General features: G+C 49.5%; 1 protein-coding gene across 1 annotated transcript in view; it reads right to left on the reverse strand.

The window, feature by feature from the left end:
- The window catches only part of Abcg8 (ATP binding cassette subfamily G member 8), a 19,760-nt gene continuing 1,062 nt past the window's right edge, over positions 1-18,698 (reverse strand). The window contains exons 2-13 of the mRNA XM_047523453.1: positions 14,676-14,777; positions 12,753-12,909; positions 9,022-9,260; positions 8,410-8,542; positions 8,048-8,317; positions 5,469-5,631; positions 5,301-5,384; positions 3,890-4,089; positions 3,355-3,431; positions 2,493-2,760; positions 1,473-1,600; positions 1-1,392 (exon numbers count right to left, since the gene is read on the reverse strand). Coding sequence (XP_047379409.1) covers positions 1,255-1,392; positions 1,473-1,600; positions 2,493-2,760; positions 3,355-3,431; positions 3,890-4,089; positions 5,301-5,384; positions 5,469-5,631; positions 8,048-8,317; positions 8,410-8,542; positions 9,022-9,260; positions 12,753-12,909; positions 14,676-14,777 — 1,959 coding nt within the window. The 3' untranslated portion in view covers positions 1-1,254. The remainder of the gene's footprint in view (positions 1,393-1,472; positions 1,601-2,492; positions 2,761-3,354; positions 3,432-3,889; positions 4,090-5,300; positions 5,385-5,468; positions 5,632-8,047; positions 8,318-8,409; positions 8,543-9,021; positions 9,261-12,752; positions 12,910-14,675; positions 14,778-18,698) is intronic.

The following is an 18,698-nucleotide window of genomic DNA, read 5'->3' on the forward strand; positions in this document are numbered from 1 at the left end:
CCAAACACTCACTTTACTGCTTCTTTTGGTTACAAACAATCGTTTTTCCACTGGGAACAATCCCTCTTGTGTGCCTGTTTTGAACCAGACAGTCTTCAGCACTCAGGCATGAAACCTATGATCTGGGCCTGATCACTGTGAGAGGTTCAAGGTTGCTCCTGAGATAAAGCCAGGGCCAATGAGATGTGACTCTGAGGCACAGCTGAACTGACACAATCTCTTCTGGCTCTTCTGGAGCCTTCCTGGGCTACCAAGCCTTACAGTGGTTCAAGGCCTCACCTTCTGCTAACTCCTAAAAACCTCTGAGGCTTTTCTGACCCCCCACATGCCTGTGCTGCATAGAAATTATATAACCCTGGCAAACTGAGTTTGTCTCTCAGTGTCCTCACCTATAAAATGGGTTGTTCTGAAAATGAATAATGGCATCAACATAAAGTGTTTTGTACCATACCTGCTACAGAGTAGATGCTCAATAAATCTTTAATTTTCATTTTGGCTCTTGGAGTCCATGACTCCACACAGAAAGAAGAAGTGGCATTTATATGATATGTTTTAGGTCACTTTCCATATTGAGAGTGACCGAACATAGAGTTATGGGGACACTGGAAATTGAGGCTAGAGATTTTGCAAAATATGATGTTATTGTACACTTTGGGTTCTAGTAATTCCTGCAGAGTCCAGCTACTTAATTTTTACCTAATTTTATCCCCACCCATGCTGAGTTGCCTATGTGAAGACATATCCAAAGGAAATAAATTAGCAACATTGTAGGCGCCACCAAGTACTGGTTTTCTCACTCCCAACTATCACAAACTCTGGCCAGTGATCAGAAATTCCTTTCAACTGTCTTTATTCTACTGCCATCCTGTGGCTGACCTGTGCCACTGCAGTCCGGGGCTGGATGTAGCTGAGCATCTTTATCATTATTAGCCTCATTGTCACCGGGAAGGGGCTCCTTTGGAGGAAGAGAGGGAGTGCTGTCAAAGAGTCCCCATCAGCAGGCAGGGGTCTAGGTATGAACTACCAATTTTTGCAGGAAGGGGATTGGTACTGGGAATCGAATTCAGGGGCACTTTACCACTGAGCTGCATCTCAGTTCCTTTTCTTTTTGTTTTTTATTTTGAGACAGGGTCTCACCAAGTTGTTGAGCATCTTGCTGAATTGCTGAGGCCTGGTCTCAAACTTTTGATCCTCCTGCCGCAGCCTCTCTTGTCACTGGGATTACAGGTGTGTGCCACCGTGCCCGGTCATGAATCACCAGTCTTGGCTTGACTTCTGTTTGATGAACCTTAAGGAAATATAGTAGAGGAGCAGGAAGCCTCCGCTGATGCTAATGAGGATGAGGTAGATGGCGTAGAGCGGGTGTGAATTCAGGTCCATGGCATTGACGAGCTGGAGGGACAAACATTCAGTGAGCTCATTAGGAAGGTGTCCAGTTGATTGTCCATTCATCCAAGGCCTTTGCCACTTACCATCTCTCCTGGGACAGAGAAAGTGAGGTTGCCGATCTGCGTGGTAAATAGGACTCCATTAAACTGGATCTGCATCAGCCCTGCGAAACACCACCGGAGGAAGGACACCTTGGCGATCCAAGCAGGCGCTGAAGATAGCAAGAGCCAGGTCATTCACAAGGTCTCAGCCACCTGCACAAGCCATCTGCTGTCTGTACCACGGTTCTGCCTAAGGCAGGTCTGTGCAGGCTCTGGCCCCGGGGAAGTAAGCCCTCTGAGGAGCAAGGAGGTGAGAGAGGCAAAGGGACAGGGGGCAGTGGGGAACCCAGATTGGGACTGAGGGTCCCGAAAGGCTGATGGGTCACCCACATGTTGGAGTCATAACAACTCTAGAGAATCATTTAACTCCGTGTCCTGTACGTAGTTAGGACCATGCACTCAGCATCCCCATGCCAGAGATGGCTGCGTAGCTTGGACCCTGTGGAGAATCATGGCGTGGGCAGGAGGAAGCACCGAGCCCCGCTGGACTTCAGGAGACCCCGGGGAGGTGGACAGTGGCCCCCTTCAGAGGCAGGACAGGTTCTGAGGTGGGAGGGAGGGTGTGCTGCCAAGCAGCCTGGGAGGCTGGGAGGAGGCAGGGCATGAATGTACCCCCTAGAAAGCTCTCCACGTGGGTGAGCACTGAGAAGGACCATGGGTCACAGGGGTCTGACTGTTGCAGTGACCCAGGGCCCAATGATGGGGGCTAGGGCTGGGGACAGAGCCAAGGGACATTTCAGAAAGATGTAGGAGGTGGCTTTGACCTGGCTGGCTGCGAATGTGGAGAGGGAGGGGCCGGGCGACTTCCCGTGTCTGCCAAGGGCTATGAGACAGTGTCACCGAGTCCTCTAACCATTCTCGGGGCCTGCAGGCAATGGGCAAAGGTATCTGCTTCCAGGAGGGCCAGGCTCGAGTGGACCTCAGTGATGATTTTCAACCTCCAGGTGGAAGCAGGCCCGTGGGGCCTTCAGGGGCTGGAGCAGCCACGGAAGCAGGTCTCACCTATCCACAGGTTGTCCAGGTTTATCATGAAGCCCCCGGTGAGGTAGAAGGAGTTGTAGAGAGCGTTGCAGAAGAAGGAGGACGTGTGGAAAGTGGGCAGCATGGCGGCGGCAGCCAGGGCCATGGCCCTGCAGCAGAAGACCACCAGCCACACCAGCAGGAAGTACAGCAGGAAGGACTCCAGGCCCGGCCGCAGGTTGGCCAGCCAGTAGATGGGCATCACATAGATGATGATGTAGGCACAGTGCTCTGGCAGCTCCCCGAGGATCTGCAAAGGACAGCCCTTGCAAGGACATGGAGATAATGCCTCTTTCTCCTAAGACCTGGTTTCAAGTCCCCACCCTTCCTTCCCAGATCTAGCCTCTGTGTGACCTTGGTAGTCACATAACCTCCCTGAGCCTCCTCTTCCTGGAAACACCTGCCTGACTTAATCTGGGGTTCTAGAAAGGTAAAGTGTGCTAGGTGTTTCCCACTTCTTCCCTTTGGGTCCTGCTGACCAGAAAAGTATTATTCCTGATCCTGACCTTCTAGTGAATGTTTAAAAACTATCATGGGGCTTGGTGATTCACGCCTGTAATCCAGCAACTCAGGAAGCTGAGGAAGGAGATCACAAGTTTGAGAGTGCCCTGAGTTCAATCTCCAGAACCACCAAAAATAATAATAATAATAAATATATATATAGATATGCACACACACATACATATATGCATATACATATATAATATATATGTGTCTCAGGTCTCTGAAATTCCCCTGGAGAATGTGGCATCTGCCATCACAGACAACGCATCCCCCCGGGCTTAGCAAAACACCCCCAGCAATGTTGGCACAATGCAGGCTGCTTCCCTCCCACTGTGGTCACCTTGGCAAAGAAATATGGACCAGCTGTGTACAGTCCATCTTCCAGTTCGTGGTAAAGCATCGCCCTCTCCGAGTGACCTAAAGGTGGGGGTGGAAATTGGAATAGTGAAAGCAATCTACGGTGTGCTTAACAGAGATTTTGCATCTCTGTTAAGATCATTAAAAGTAGTGGTAACACCTACCTTTTTTATGTTTTTTAAAAACAGACCCAGTAAAGCCACCCTGATTCAGGTGTTTGGGGAGGCTGTTTAGGTGTTGTGGTCCTGTGGCTTGCAAGGTACTCGCAAGTATAAACCCTGTTGGGGTCACCATGGCTAAGACACTGGTAATTTGCTTTCATTTGCATGCTGATATTTAATTTGCATACTTTAAAAACAATTCTCTTTTATTTCACAATTATGATGCAATTATTCTGCAAAGCCATTGTCCCCAGAAGCTCTGAGGAGCACAGAGGTCAGCCTTGGACCAGCTCAGAGGGTGACTGACACCAAATCTGCCCGCTGCCTGGTCTGTTCAGGAGCGCAGGTGACACTCACATTTAGAGATGACATCCAGAATCACGTTGAAAGGGATGAGTGCTCCAATCATGAATAAGAGGGCTGCCATGTCCATAAAGGAGAGCTTGATGGCCCCGTGGCCATAGTAGAGGAAGCCCATAATTAGGGACATCAGACAGGCCTCCACCCCGTGAATGAAGAGAGTTGGCAGGTCTCGGAAGTCATTGGAAATCTGACGACTTAAGAAAACAAAAGAAAGAGGTAGCACGGGAAATACATACTTGAGGGCTGACCTCGGGAATGTCATGTTATTTCTGGAAGCCTCATTTTTCTCATCTGTAAAATGGGATAGTGACACCCACCTTACAGAGTTACTATGAGCATTAAATCAGAAACATGATGAGAGTATCTGTCCCATGGTACATACTAAATAAATGATCATGACTTTTTTGATCAGAAAGCCTCCACCAGGTACAAGTCCTGAAGCTGCTGATTTTGAGTCATTTTTTTGGATGGGGGGGTACTGGGGGTTAAACCCAGGGGGGGACTTATTTTGAAATAGTCTGGTTAAATTGGGAGGAGTCTGGCCTATAAACTTTCTTTCTTTTTTGTGTGTGATGGTGGGGATTGAACCCAGGGCCTTATGCACACAAGGCAAGCACTCTACCAACTGAGCTATATCCCCAGCCCAATGATCACAACTTTTATTATCGGTATATCAGCCTGACAATTTTACTTTCAAAAATTGTGCTGAGGGGAAAATCAATTAGGTCCAAAAAGATGGTAAATCCGCCATAGCATTAATTGTAATAGCAAAAGCTTGAAATCTCTGACCATCAATAGGAACTGGAGAAGTAAATGAAGACTGACTACACTAAATGTGGCGAAGAAGCCACCCAGGCAAGGGTCAGGCAAGATAAGCTGGCTACTGAACAATATGCAGATCCGACTTGTGTATTAACATGTTTCTATTCATGGAAATGGCTAGAAAACCATATGCGGAGCATGTGAGCCTGGCTTTCTTTGAAGGCCGATGTGACAGGGACTCTTCTGTTTCCAGTGTAGATGCCCTAGGATTTCTGAATTTTTCCCAAATGACCCTCTGCTATGTCCATGATCACCAGGTCAGTAAGGGTATTTCAATTTTGTTTAACATATTTTAATTTTTTGATTTTGATTTTTGTTTAAGGAGTTTAACAGGATGTCTCTCGTATCATGAGCGCTAGTGCTGGTCCTGAGGATGCTGTTTTTCAGACAGTTCTACCTCTTGTTTTCTCCTTCAAATTCCCTTTCTTTGGCAGGACCTGGTATCAAATCCAGGACTTTGCACATGCTAGGCAAGTGCTTATCACTGAGCTACACCCCCAGTCCCAAATTCACTTTAGATAGAAAAGGCTTAATTTGATACTCAGAGACTTTGGGGGGCTGGAGACAAATGAAAGACAATTACCGGATCAGGGTGATAAACTGCTGCACCGCCCCAGGCTGCTCTGTGGGAACTGAGAGGTGGCCAGGGTCCTGCAGGAGGGTCTGGCTGTTGGGAGACAGTATATGGCTGGGTCAGGAATTGGCACCTGCCACAGAGAACCTACCACCCCAAGATGCTGGCCCACCGTACCTGGCTGCACAGGTGCCCACGTCAAGCTCCCTCATCTCTGCTTTCCACAGAAAGTCATCGAAGCCACGTACTTTTTCTAGAAACAAGGCTGCAAGTGACTGAGTCTTCTCCCTGGTGGCCATTTCCTGCTCCCGACTGTGCCTGTCAATGCTGGTTAAGTCCACTGTAAGCAGAGGATGCAGGGCCATGGGCGGAGGCTCCAAGACAAGCTCCCTGCCCTCTGAGTGGGAACCACCAAGTGATGGTCAGAGCAGAGAGTCAGAGATCTCCAGGGCTGGTCTCTCATCCTCCAAGGCCTGACCACATTGGCAAAGGTCTCGGGGGGAAGCATGTGGACCAGGAAGTGGTCAACAACAGAAGCCCTGGCCCCAGTCCCCCCACCCAAGCTCATTATGGGAACATCCCAGGACAGAGCAGGAGCCTTTGGGGACAAAATCTGCACTATGGTTATGCCCTGGCTCCAAATCCAGCTGTCCAGGAAGCCGGGGATGGGGCTCAGCCTTACAGGCATGCCTGCCAGAAGGCGGGGTCACGGGGCAGCAGGTACTCGGCTCTGGGAAGGTCAGTCTTTCCCTGCTAATCAATCATTTGGCTCCCAAGCAGCTTGCCCAAGGCATGTTTGCTTGGAGGGTGCAAGGGACCAGCCAACTGTACAGAAGGCAATGCTCTCAGGCATCTGCTTTGACCCCAGGGAAAGGAGTCAGCCCACCCAGCTAGAGAGAGGCCAAGAGGAAAGCCACCTCCAGACCCCAGGGGGTGCTGCCCTGAACCAGCCCCGTGTCACAGCTAGCTCTTCTCACAGTGCTCTGCCTTAACCTCCAATGGCCCTGTACTGCCAGGAAAGAAAATCTCACAGTCAGAGCCGGGGCCTTCGACACCCCGCTGGTTCCAGGCCCAAGCACACCCTCACTCCCCCTACCACTCTGTCCTCAGAGCCTTGGTGTGGCTGCAGTCTCCTTCACTGCTTTCTCTTTCCTTCTTCTGTTTATATTACACATCTTGAGGCAGGATCACACCTAAGAGGGGCCTTATAAACCATGATACATTCCCTCAGTACAGGGCTATTGCTCAAAACACCAGATGTACTGGGCACCCTCAGACCCTATGTGGCTCCCATACTCCATATTGGTGAGGGCCCCACTCCTACTTCTCCCAAATCATGATACAAAAGAGTTTTCCAGTCTGCTATGGGCATTTGACTTCTGGTAGCCCTTGTCCAGGGTTACATCAAATTGCCCCCCGGTGACCAGGTTGGCAGGTGCCCTTTGTCCCCTTATCTGAGGGTGACTGACCAGAGAATAATATGCTGGCAGGAAGTCAGAACGGCACCTGAGTACTGGAAGGGAGGTCACCAAGGCCAAAAATGCGGAGGGCAAGGAGTGGAGACCAGGAAGAGTGGCTGTCCTCCTGGGGGAGGGAGAGAAGGTGGCCCGGATGCTGGGAGGAGAATGTGAGCAGCAGAACTGAAGTCAGGCCTGGGGCTGGGCGTGTCGGGGCCTCAGCAGACACAGTGCCCAGCTCTTTCTGCTCCAGTCTTCCACAGATGGTGATGACCTTGGCCTGGCAGGGATGTGAAGGTCAAACAGGAGACCTCTGGAGCTTGTCACTGAGGGCCCTTTTGTGTATACCTTTGAGGAAATGGTCCAGTGGTCAGAACTTGACCATTGGTGGTCCATTGTTGGTGAACTTCTTGCTACACTTTGCCATCCTGGGAAGAACCTGAGGTGACCTGGGGGACAGCCATAGCTGCTGCACCCCCTGACCCTGGCATACCTGTGCCACCTGTCCAGCAGCCACACCACTCCTCAGTGCTCTTGAGGGGTGCTTTCAGGGCAGGTGACTGAAAAGGCCACAGGTCTCCAGGAGTACATAAACTCATCACACAGTGACAAGTGTGCACTGTTCAGAGTGCTCAGGACCCTGGAGAACAGCAATCAGGGGCTGACAGAGCCATTTTCATATCTAAAGGTTCACTGGCCAAGGCCGATAATGAAGCCCTGAGCTAGCTCACCCTGGACCCTCCTCCCCACTGCACCTGCAGGCTCCCTGCCTCTGCAGGGACACCAGAGAGAGTCTTTTTTTTTTTTTTTTTTGCGGTGCTGGGGATCGAACCCAGGGCCTTGTGCTTGCAAGGCAAGCACTCTACCAACTGAGCTATCTCCCCAGCCCACCAGAGAGTCTTAAGACCAGGGCACAGTCTTAAGATACCCTGGTGGCTTGTGGATCTTAAATAGCCTGTTTCCCTAACAGTCTGAATAAAGACCACAAGGGTAGAAATCATCCAAACCCTTTTGGATTCTAGCCCCTCGGTCAGCAGAGCTCCTGTACGTTCCTAACCTGCCGTGGGCAGAAGGGTGACTATTTGTCAGAGGATACCTTTTTTCAGGTCCTCTTTCTAGCATTTGATCCTTGGCAAACTGACCAATAATTTTCCTCCTGGTTCTGCCCACCACCCACTTCTTCCTCCTTTCCTGATGCTTGAGAATTTTCTTTCTTGCATCTTTTCAGCAAGAGATGAAGTGTTTGGGTGGGGAAGGTCCTGTGCACCAGGTCACTGGTCACTGGCCTTGCTGCCTCACCATAGAAGTCGGCAGGGTTGCTGTAGCGGGGACAGGGGTAGCCGATTGCCGTGAAATACTGGACCATGTGCTGGGCGGCTCCGAGGTAGATGGTGGTGCCGGACGTCATCAGGAGGACCAGGTCAAACAGCTTGAAGATGTCCGACCGAGGCTGGTGGAGGGAGATGAGCACCAGCCTGTTGCCTTTGGCCAGACGGGACAAGGTTTTCACCAGGTTGTGGGCGGTGAAGCTGTCGAGCCCGGAGGTGGGTTCGTCCAGGATGAGGATTCCTTCCCAAGGACAGAGCAAGGAGCCTGGTGACTTGGCTGGGCCGAGCCAGGCAGAGCGGCCGACTGCGGCCCCCCCGGCGCCCAGGCCTCACCTGGGTTCCACAGAAGCTGAACCCCGATGCTGACTCGCCTCCGCTCGCCCCCAGACACCCCGCGCACGTACGCGTTGCCCACGCGGGTGTTGGCGCACTGCCGCAGCCGCAGCTCAGCGATCACGTCCTCCACCTGCGGGCGAGCGCAGCCAGGAGGGGCTCCTAAGGGCTGCGCGTACTTGGACCCAAAGTGTAGAGGTGCCTGCTCCTCCCCCAGGTGTTAAGTGAGAGTCCTTCATTTCCAGCTCTTCATTTCCCTGCTGCTGTGTTCCTGCCCGGATCCTGTCCCCTCTCCTGAAAGGCGGGGCATGGCCACGTGTCGGGAACGTGGGGACTGACAGTTGGGCTGACGCCCATGCAGAGGACCAGAAAACATATACACGAATCACACACTGGACGAGTTTGAAGGGACCCACTGGGGCTGAGATGGCTTCCGGGGGTCTCAAAGGAGGACTGAATGACGGGGGTGGGTAGTGACCACATGGCCTCTTCCCTGCTGGATTGCGCAAACTCCACCTGGGCTGGTCCCGAGGCAGGGCAGGGAGGGCAGGGAAGGGTAAGGATGGGTGGTTCTTCTGATGCCAGGGGTCACCACTGGGGTCACCTAGTTACCCTTTTGTCACGCTGAGCTTGGGAGAAGCTTCTGGGCAGGCGCATCTGGGCAACGAAGGTCAGAGTCTCTCGAACAGTGAGATTGGGCAGCAGCTGGTCGTGCTGACGCACGTGGGCCACACACTTCCTCACGACCTGAGGGGTGCTGGGCTGCCCGTTGATCCAGATTCTGCCTGACTTTATCTTGCCACCATGGTCGCGGCTGGTAATCACATCCAGCAATGAGGTTCTCCCACAGCCTGCAAAGAAACCAGACATTCCTGAGGACAGAGCTTCTGCAGGGGCCAGTGGGCTGCTCTGTCCTCACAGAAGTGACCAAACCCCAGGAAGGTGGCACTGCTCCTAGACCTGGGTTGGATCTGTTTTCTGCAGCCAACTTGTGTATCTAGAGGACCGAACACATTTACTCTAGGGGTTCAGGCCAGGTCAGCCTGGGACTGCATGACAGAAGAAGGCTGGAGTCCTGACTGCCACAGGCCTGCTCATTTCTGTAATCTTTGCCACTTTCCACTGCCAGTCAATGCTCTTTCTCCCCAAGCAAGGCTGGGGTTAATTGCACTGTGAAGCGGAACCATTCCTGGCTGACAAACATGCCAGCAATATTTCATCATTCATTGTCATTTAGCTCAGAAGCTGGCTTTGTGGGTAGAGCTAACTTGGAATATTCATAAGGTGTCTTTTATTTTTTTTATTTTTTTAATTTTTTAATTATTATTATTGTATACAAATGGGATACATGTTGTTTCTCTATTTGTACATGGAGTCAAGGCATACCATTTGTGTAATCATACGTTTACATAGGGCAATGATGTTTGATTCACTTTTTTTTCCCTTCCCCCCACCCCTCCCACCCCTCTTTTCCCTCTATACAGTCCTTCTTTCCTTCATTCTTACCACACTCCTTATCCCTAACCCTAAACCTAACCCTAAACCTAATGCTAACCCTTCCCACCCCCCATTGTATGTCCTCATCCGCTTATCAGCGAGATCATTCGTCCTTTAGTTTTTTGAGATTGGCTTATCTCACTTAGCATGATATTCTCCAATTTCATCCATTTGCCTGCAAATGCCATAATTTTATCATTCTTCATTGCGGAGTAATATTCCATTGTATATATATGCCACAGTTTCTTTATCCATTCATCAACTGAAGGGCATCTAGGTTGGTTCCACAATCTGGCTATGGTGAATTGAGCAGCAATGAACATTGATGTGGCTGTATCTCTGTAATATGCTGATTTTAAGTCCTTTGGGTATAGGCCAAGGAGTGGGATAGCTGGGTCAAATGGTGTTTCCATTCCAAGCTTTCTGAGGAATCTCCATACTGCTTTCCAGAGTGGCTGTACTAATTTGCAACCCATAAGGTGTCTTTTAAAAATGCAAAACCAGAAACTTCTTTTGAAACATAAGGAAGAAAGATAGTGGAAAAGTAATAGAGATGGAAATGATTTTAAAGCATTGTGTATCTATACCCTTCTTTCTTGTTTCATTCAGTGGTATATTTTACTCTGAAAAAGAAAAAGAAAGAAAAAGAAAAAAGACCCCTGAGCTCAAGTGAACATCATCCACATCTGATGGTGAATTAAAAAAAAAAAAAAACTGCTATTGATTTGGGAGGTGAACATCAGATTGGATCTAATTTCCAACAGCACTTGATGTGGCTCTTTCTTCCACAGCTATTTAAGCTAACTGGCCCCAGACTCTGAGAACACCTTCCTACCATGGAGCTGGGAGCAAGCTCTGCCCAGTCTCCTCGGGTGGGGTTTTGGTTTCCTTATGTACATTCTTTTTTGGAGAGGAAGTTTTCCAAGTTGTTTTCAAACCAGGAAAGTGGCAATAGACAACATGTGACAAGTCTTCCTGGTCACATGCCATATGTTGCCTGCAGGCAGTCCCATGGCATCCAATGAAAAATTCAAAAACCAGGAGGTGTCCCCATGTCATCTTCCTGCTTACTGTCCAGGGGCTCTGAGAGAAGGAGACCTGCACGCTGCCTCCTGCATGCGCCTCATTGAGGATCCCCGAGAACCTGGGAACCAAAGAGAGGGGCCTCAGCCCTGCTCCCTGCTCAGCCTGGGACACCAGCTGTCAGCTCTGGGAGACTTTGCCAGTGATCACAGGGACCATGGATTCTCAGTAAGAGAGTAGGAGGACCACATTTCCTATGCAGAACTTTGTGAGAGGTGTAGGCAGTTATTTCAATGGAGGGTGCCTGGTGCATTTGGGGAGACCCTCTCTGAACCAGGGGAAAATACTTACGGATCCTCAAGACCCTTGTAATATGGCTGGCGTCTCCCCATCAACAAATTTATTAATTGGAAGACTTTTGACATTGCTGATTCTATAGAAGCTAAATGCCTGCAACTGATATATTTTTTAAAACTTTATGGCCAGCATGTGTGTGTGTGTGTGTGTGTGTGTGTGTGTGTTTTAAAAGTTACAGGTAGTACGGTGGATAAAACTTTCTAAGAAATCGTTTTAATAATTTCAGCCAAGTAAACCTGAAATCAAACAATGTTGAACCTGGAGTCAAAAGACCTGGATATTACTCAATGTGATTCCTGCTCAGCCTCTCTGAATTTCACTGTCCTCAATCACAAATCAGGGAGACTCAGCTGGAGAGTCGTACGTGCCATGTATTCACTCCACAGAAGAGCCTGTGCCCTCCAGATGCTCAACTCAGGAAGAAAAGGAGGAAAACGCTAAGAAAACTATCAGAAGTTATAAATCAAAATAATGCTTTTTTCTTGTTTGGGTCAGAATTGCAAGGATAGAGCCAGTGGGGAGGGACTTAATGATTGTGCATATTGTTTTAGTTACAAAGTGCATTTACACATAGTAACTCATTTGATCTTTGGTTAGACAATAAACAGAACTTCTCTATCAGAGGAGTATAAAAGTTTGGAGTAGATGTTCAAAACGTTGAGTAATCTCTTCCTCTGGAAATGATTAATTAAAAGGTATAAAGTGCTCTAATACTGTGTAAGGTATCCCTGGAAGAAACACGAAACACCTGGATCTGAGAATCAGGGGACCAAGTTCAAGTTCTAGTTCTGCATTGAATGTATGTCCTTAGGAGAATCACTCCACTCCTTTGGATTTAGGGTCACGTTAATCAAATGAAGGACTTTGAGTGTGTGTGTGGTGGGGAGGGGGATGAGCAAAAGCACCCTAGAAGTATGAATCCTAGAGAATTTGAAAATCTTCCTCTAAAAATGCTTCCTGGTGGGGAGGAGGGTACCAGCTTGGTTACCTGAGTCCCCTGCAGCTCTTTGCTCTACATTTTGAAGTCAGCCCTGGGAAGTCTCTGTCTGAAGCAATCCAAGAGTCCAGTTCTCTGCAGGAGGTTGCAGGGTGGCTGTGTCTTTGGAGGGGGAGAGTTGCGGCAGGGCTCTGCCTAGTCACTGTCTGACCGTGACCTGAATCGGACGGTGGGGGGAATGACCTGAGGGAATGCCAGGTGACTGGGGGCGTCTCTGAAGAGAACACTATGTTCTGAAGCCTCCTGATCATCCTCTCTCGAGGCAGGTGTTAACTACAGACCATCACTGTGGCTGCAGCTCCACGCAGGCCAGAGACACACGTGTGACTCGTAGTAGTAGCAGCAACCATTTAAGAGCTAGTAAATAGTTTCCAGCGAAGAGTTTTACAAGCAGCATCTACCTGCCTGAAGGACCATCCTGCACCCAGGAGAGAGAATCCATTGCCCAACCATTTGCTTTTCGTGGTACCTGAGCTCCCGATGATGGCCAGCATCTGCCCGCTTCTCACTCTAAAGCTCAGGTTCCGGATGCCCAGCTCACATGAGTCTTGGCGGCGGCGAGACATCCAAGGTATTTTGAACTGAGCCAACTGCTCGAACCAAGGAACCTGGGAGGCCAGGTCCACCTGTGGGAAGCATCAGAAGGTTCCTCAGAAAGCCAAATGGCTCAGAGCGTTTCGGCAGACTCCGTTCAGGTCCCCTGTCCCTCGTTTGGCCCCTGTTCACAGGGCATAGCCCCCCTGCTGATATACAACAGGCCTGAGGCACCCCCACAACCCAGGGTCTGTCAAAAATAGAGGCAGAACCCACCGTACTGAGAACCTGAACAGCTACTTCCGAGTCCAAAGATGAGACCGGAAAGCATGTGCAATAGCAGAACAGAAAAAAAAATGAAGCAAAATTCTTTAATATTAATGATTTACTAATAATTTATGAAATGTATACTGTGTGGACATTTTATTAATCATTTTATATCCATGATTTTATTCAATCTTCATTGCAAACCTATAGCATATGTCCTATTATAATTTCTGTTTTATAGACGAGTCTCAGAGCAGTTAAGTAAACTTCTCAAGGTGACACAGCTAGTAAGGAGTCAGGCAGAGAAAGGTTATGGTGTGGCTCATTAGCTTGTCTTAATTCATGCTCACAAGAAGTCAGACTCTAGTCTCTGAGATTCACCATCCCAGCCCTACTATGGTCCATGGGGAAGTGGGGAATCGGGGCCCTTGATTCTGACCAAGACATTCCTTAGAACCTCTTTGCATTCTGGTTATTTTTATTATTTTATTAGCTCTTGGGACCATACATTTTATAAAAATGTATAGATAAATAGATAGATAAGGATGATAGATAGATGAAATCTGAATAAAATGTGTACTTTACTTAATAGCATTGCACATTGTGAATTTCTTATTTTTAAAATTTTTTTCTGGTAGTGGGGATTGAACCCAGGGGTGCTCTATCACTGAACTATATCCCCAGCCCTTTTTATTTTTTGAGACAAGGTCCTGCTAAGTTGCTTAGGGCCTCTCTAATTTTCTAAGGCCCACCTGGAACTTGTGATCCTTCTCCCTCAGCCTCTTAAGTCACTTGGATTACAGGCATGTGCCACTGCATCCAGCTGAATTTCTTAGTTCTGATCATTACACTGAGGTATGCAAGAGGTTAACATTAGAGAAACTGGACAAAAGAAATATGGGAACCCTGAATTATTTTTGTAACTTTTTCAAAAGTCTAAATGTATTCCAAAATCTAAAGTTATAAAAGACTTGCAGCCAGGCGTGGTGGCTTATGCTTACAATCCCAGCAATTCAGGAGGCTGAGACAGGAGGATCACAAGTTTGAGGCCAGCCTCAGCAAATTAGCAATACCCTTAGCAATTTAGTGAGAACTTGTCTCAAAATTTAAAAAAACAAAACAAAACAAAAAACTGAACTAAAAAGGACTGAGGATGTAGCTCTGTGGTAAAGTAACGAGAGACAGAGAGAGCACTAGACATGGTGGTGCATGGTGTAATCCCAGCTACTCGGGAGGCTGAGGCAGAAGGATCACAAGTTTGAGGTCAGCCTGGGCAACTTAGTGAGACTCTATCTCAAAGTAAAAAATAAAAAGGGCCGGGTGCGGCTGGGTGGGAGAGTGCCCGGGATGCATGTTTTTTCACAATGGTCTCCGGCCTTCTTCATGCCCCTCACCTCCAGTTCCGTGTGTAGGTGATGAATGAAAGAAGTCTCCCGGGTGCTCACACCCAACGAGTGAGGCATCGGGTAATCCGGACTCTGTCCTTGGGAGACAGGGGCCTGCAGGGCGGGCTGACCCTTCCCTTCCACTTGGGCAGCTCTTTGGCTTCCCGTCACTCCTCTACCTTTCAACCCAGCACACCGAGCCCTACCTGGTAGGTGAGGTCTCTGACTTCCAGGGTGTTGGACTGGCCACTGTAGGTGAAGTACAGGCCATTGTCGCTTTCAGAGGAGAACAAGCTGTCCTGGAGGCCCTGCTGGGAGACATGTCAGGTGAGGGACTCCTTCAGAGACTGCTGAGCACGTAGAAGGCAGGAGAGAGCAGCGGCCGGCAAGGTGGTCGAGATCCACACTGGCAGGAGAGGGGAGTCTTGAAGGCAGCTCCTTGCTTCAGGGAGAGCTTGGGATTCCCCCAGAACAGCTCTTCCCCCAAAGAACCTCAACCTCAGGCCGCTGGGCCTGAATCCACGCTGCTCATGATGATTGACCCCCAGACTCCCGACTGGAGAGAGCCGAGTCAAGACCTGAGCCGGGAGCTGGAAACTCCTCGGTCTGGCGGGGCAGCTCCTGGTGCCCTGCACCTTCCTTCCGTTTTGGGGCGGCAGGAGTAAGTATGGGCTCATTAACAAGCTCCCATGAGCCTCTGAGCTGCCCTCTCACTGACATGTTCCTTTAATAAAGCACACGACGGATACTCACCTGGGAGTGCACGATCCACTTCAGGCTTGGAATTCGGGATGTAACAGGGAAAAAGACCATCTTCAGAAAGCTTGGATTTTAGTAGGTGGGACAAGTGTTAGGATGGAGGCAGACAGGCCTAAAGGCAGGCCAGCCTCAAGTTTCTGGTTCGAGTGCGTCTTCATCACACGCACAACAGACACAGGTGCCTTAGGCCAAAAAAAATATGGCAATCGCTTTGTCAAAGTACCCCTGCAGGGCTGGGGCTGTGGCTCAGTGGTAGCGCGCTCACCTAGCATGCGTGAGGCTCTGGGTTCAATCCTCAGCACCACAGAAAAATAAAAATAAAGGTATTGTGTCCACCTACAACTAAAAAATATATTTTAAAAAAAGTCTCCCTGCAATGGTGGAGGTAGAAGATCCCAGGGAAGGACACTCCAGACCAACAGAAGTGGGGGAAATAAACACAGGTGGCAGGTGTCCTGTAAGCAGCCTCCAGAGTTCCAGGAGTGTATTCAAAACAGCAGACCGAAGCCACTTACATGGCTTAAGGTTTGAACCATGATCAAAATTACCCAGTAAAAACATGGGAAAGTAGACACCTCATTCAGGAGAAGGGTTATCTCTGGGGAACCGGGAAAGATATAGGGGAGAAGGGTAATGGAGTGGGGGTGAGCAGGCTTCAGAGCTGTTGGAAATTAGTGGTGGGTGCATCGGAGTTCCCTAAGTAAATGGATATTTGAAATATTTCACAATATGTTTTCAAATGGAGAGAGCAAGCCTATGAGTAGAACTCCCCTCTTGACCCCCAGAAGTCCATGATCCAAAGCAGGGGGAGGATGAGGGCAGTGTCACATGCCTGTGATCCCAGCTGCTCTGGAGGCGGAGACAAAGGATCACAAGTTGGAGGCCAGCCTCAGTAATTTAGTGAGGTCCTCAGCAACTTAAGCAAGATAATGTCTCAAAGTGAAAAAATGAAAAGGTGTGGGATGCAGCTCAGTGGTCAAGCACCTCTGGCTTCAATCCCCAGTACTGGGGGAAAAAAATGCAGGGGTGGGGTTAGAGGGAGGGGAGAACTGCTGGACACCTGGCCAGTTAGCCCTGCACCCGCCCTCTCTGGCCACTTCTACTATCACCACCCTGCCCAGTTTCCCCGGTTTATTAACTATCAGAACGTGTATAGACTGCTGAGGGACTCGTCTGGGCTAATGTGCCTCCTGTTATCTTCTCGTTGTTTTTAAAGCCATTATCTGCAGAAGGGTTGTTAGTTAATTGGCATCAGATATGAATTGACTCAGAAATCGCTGCTGCAGGCCCAAAGCTCCCCAGGTTGGGTTTAGGGGCAGAGGAACTGCTGAGGACAGAAAGCCGCACATTTGGAGTCTGGAGCAATGTATGGGGGTGACCTCAAGTCCCACCATCTATGATCTGAGGAGAGGGCACTGGGGTCAGGGGAAGAGGCAGAAAGATGGAGGACAGATGAGAAGGCAAAGGTGCCAGTAGCTCCTTGCTCTGAGGCTTGTCCCCAACCCCCAGCCCTGAGACCATGCAGGGACAGTGCCTGCCCGGAGCCATGCAGGCAGCTCTGCTTTTGGAAGAAAATTGGTGCCTGGGTTGAAGATGACTTCTGCTCCATTTTAAAATATTTTCCTTGGCTCCCAGGAAGGATTTGTTAGACTCTTTCTGAGGTTTTGACAAACTCTCTGTATTTTTCAAATACTTAAATATCTATTCAGCTGACATCTTAATCAGTACGACTGTCAGAACATCACTTGAATTTCTGACAGGTGACACCCAAAAAAGCAAAAGCAGGTTTATTTGTAGGTAACCAGCTCGGCTCCTGCTGGGCTACATTGTAATTTCTCCTTGTATTAAGTTCTGATCAAATTCCTGAGTCAGAAGCAGAGACAGGAGGGAAGCTCAGCGCGGAGCTGGGTTCTGGGTCTGAGTCGAGGAGCGGTGGCTGCAGGGGTGACATACTGAGGGCTTACTGGGCGCTGGTGGAGACATGCAGGGTTCCTTCCTGGCTGAGGGGACACTCCTGGACCTTTATTGAAACATTTAGACCAGATCTCACACAGCTCTGCCTGAACCCTGGGCCTCTCGTCCTTCTCTGGCCCTGTTCCTGCCCCTGGTGTGTGGAGTGTGTCTGCCACAAGCACCTGCCATTCCAGGTACTTGACGCCAGATGTCCCTGTGCAACCCGGCTCCACCGGCTCTGAGGTCCCTCTTCCCGAACACTGACAGTACCACTCAAGTGGTCATCCCCAAGCCAGAGGGACATTTGTCTGTGGAGGGCATGGACGGAAGGTGAGGCTGGGGTGCACAGGACTGGAGCAGTTGGTGTAGGCGGGATGGAGCTCGGCTGGGCAGAGAAGACAGACGATGGCTGGGCTAAAGGCCAGCTCCCTCGTGCCACCACATCCCAGCTGCTCCTCTGAGACAAGTGTGACAGGGGGCCACTTCGTGCTTTGAATGCAGCCCTTGCAGCTCTGCCACTGCAGCTGATTTTTAAAACGGACATGTTTCTTTCTCTTCCTCTCTCCTTGTTCCTCCCCAATCTCTCTCCCTCCCTGATCGCAGGGGAAACAGGCTTACTGTTCTTCCCCATCCTAGGCAGAGTTACCAGTCCCTGAGCACACACCACCTTTGGAAGGAAGTAATCCAAACTTTGGGGATGGTACCAGAAGATCTCAGAAACGACGGTCTCTCAACTTAACACGTGAGTCACTCTTTAAAAGCCCCCTGTTCCTGCTGATGGGGAGAATCACAGCCTCTGGGACAGGAGTCCCCTGTGTTTCTCCTTTGCTAGCAAAGCAACAGGACTTCTTTTCCCTGTTCTCAAAACCGTGTCCTTGTTATTGGATTGGCACTGGGGACAAGGACCAAGCTTTCAATAACACCTGATCTTTCAGGAAGGTATGTCAAGGTAAGAGGTTAGATACTATTTTATTTAATAGTACTTAGCTTGATTGAAAACTTTTTTTTTTTGGTACCAGGGATTGAACCCAGGGACATTTAACCATTGACTACATCCCCAGCCCTTTTTATATTTTATTTTTAGACAGGGTCTTGCTTAGTTGCTTAGGACCTTGCTAACTTGCTGAGGCTGGCCTTGAACTGGCAATCCTCCTGCCTCAGCCTCCCAAGCTGCTGGGACTATAGGCGTGACCTCTGCCCCCGGCTTGATGGATAGCTTTTCCTAGACATGAATATGTGATCCTCATCCTTTTGTCCCAGGCCCCACAATGTTAGGGGTCGGGGCTGGGGTGTAGTTCAATGGTAGAGCATTTTTCTGGCATGCAAGAGGCCCTGGGTTCTAGCCCCTGCACAGCAAACAAACAAACAAAAAAACTGGGGCAGACCACGGCATGCTACCTAGAGTGACAAATTGGACTGAAGAACAGGGATGGTCAGTGGCAGGGCCTGCATGCACTTTTGGATGTGGTGGTGACCTTCAGGGTAGAAGGAGTCCTTAAAGCCACCCCTGACTTTTG

The sequence above is a fragment of the Sciurus carolinensis genome, chromosome 13 (assembly GCF_902686445.1).
Source record: "Sciurus carolinensis chromosome 13, mSciCar1.2, whole genome shotgun sequence".
NCBI lineage: Eukaryota > Metazoa > Chordata > Mammalia > Rodentia > Sciuridae > Sciurus > Sciurus carolinensis.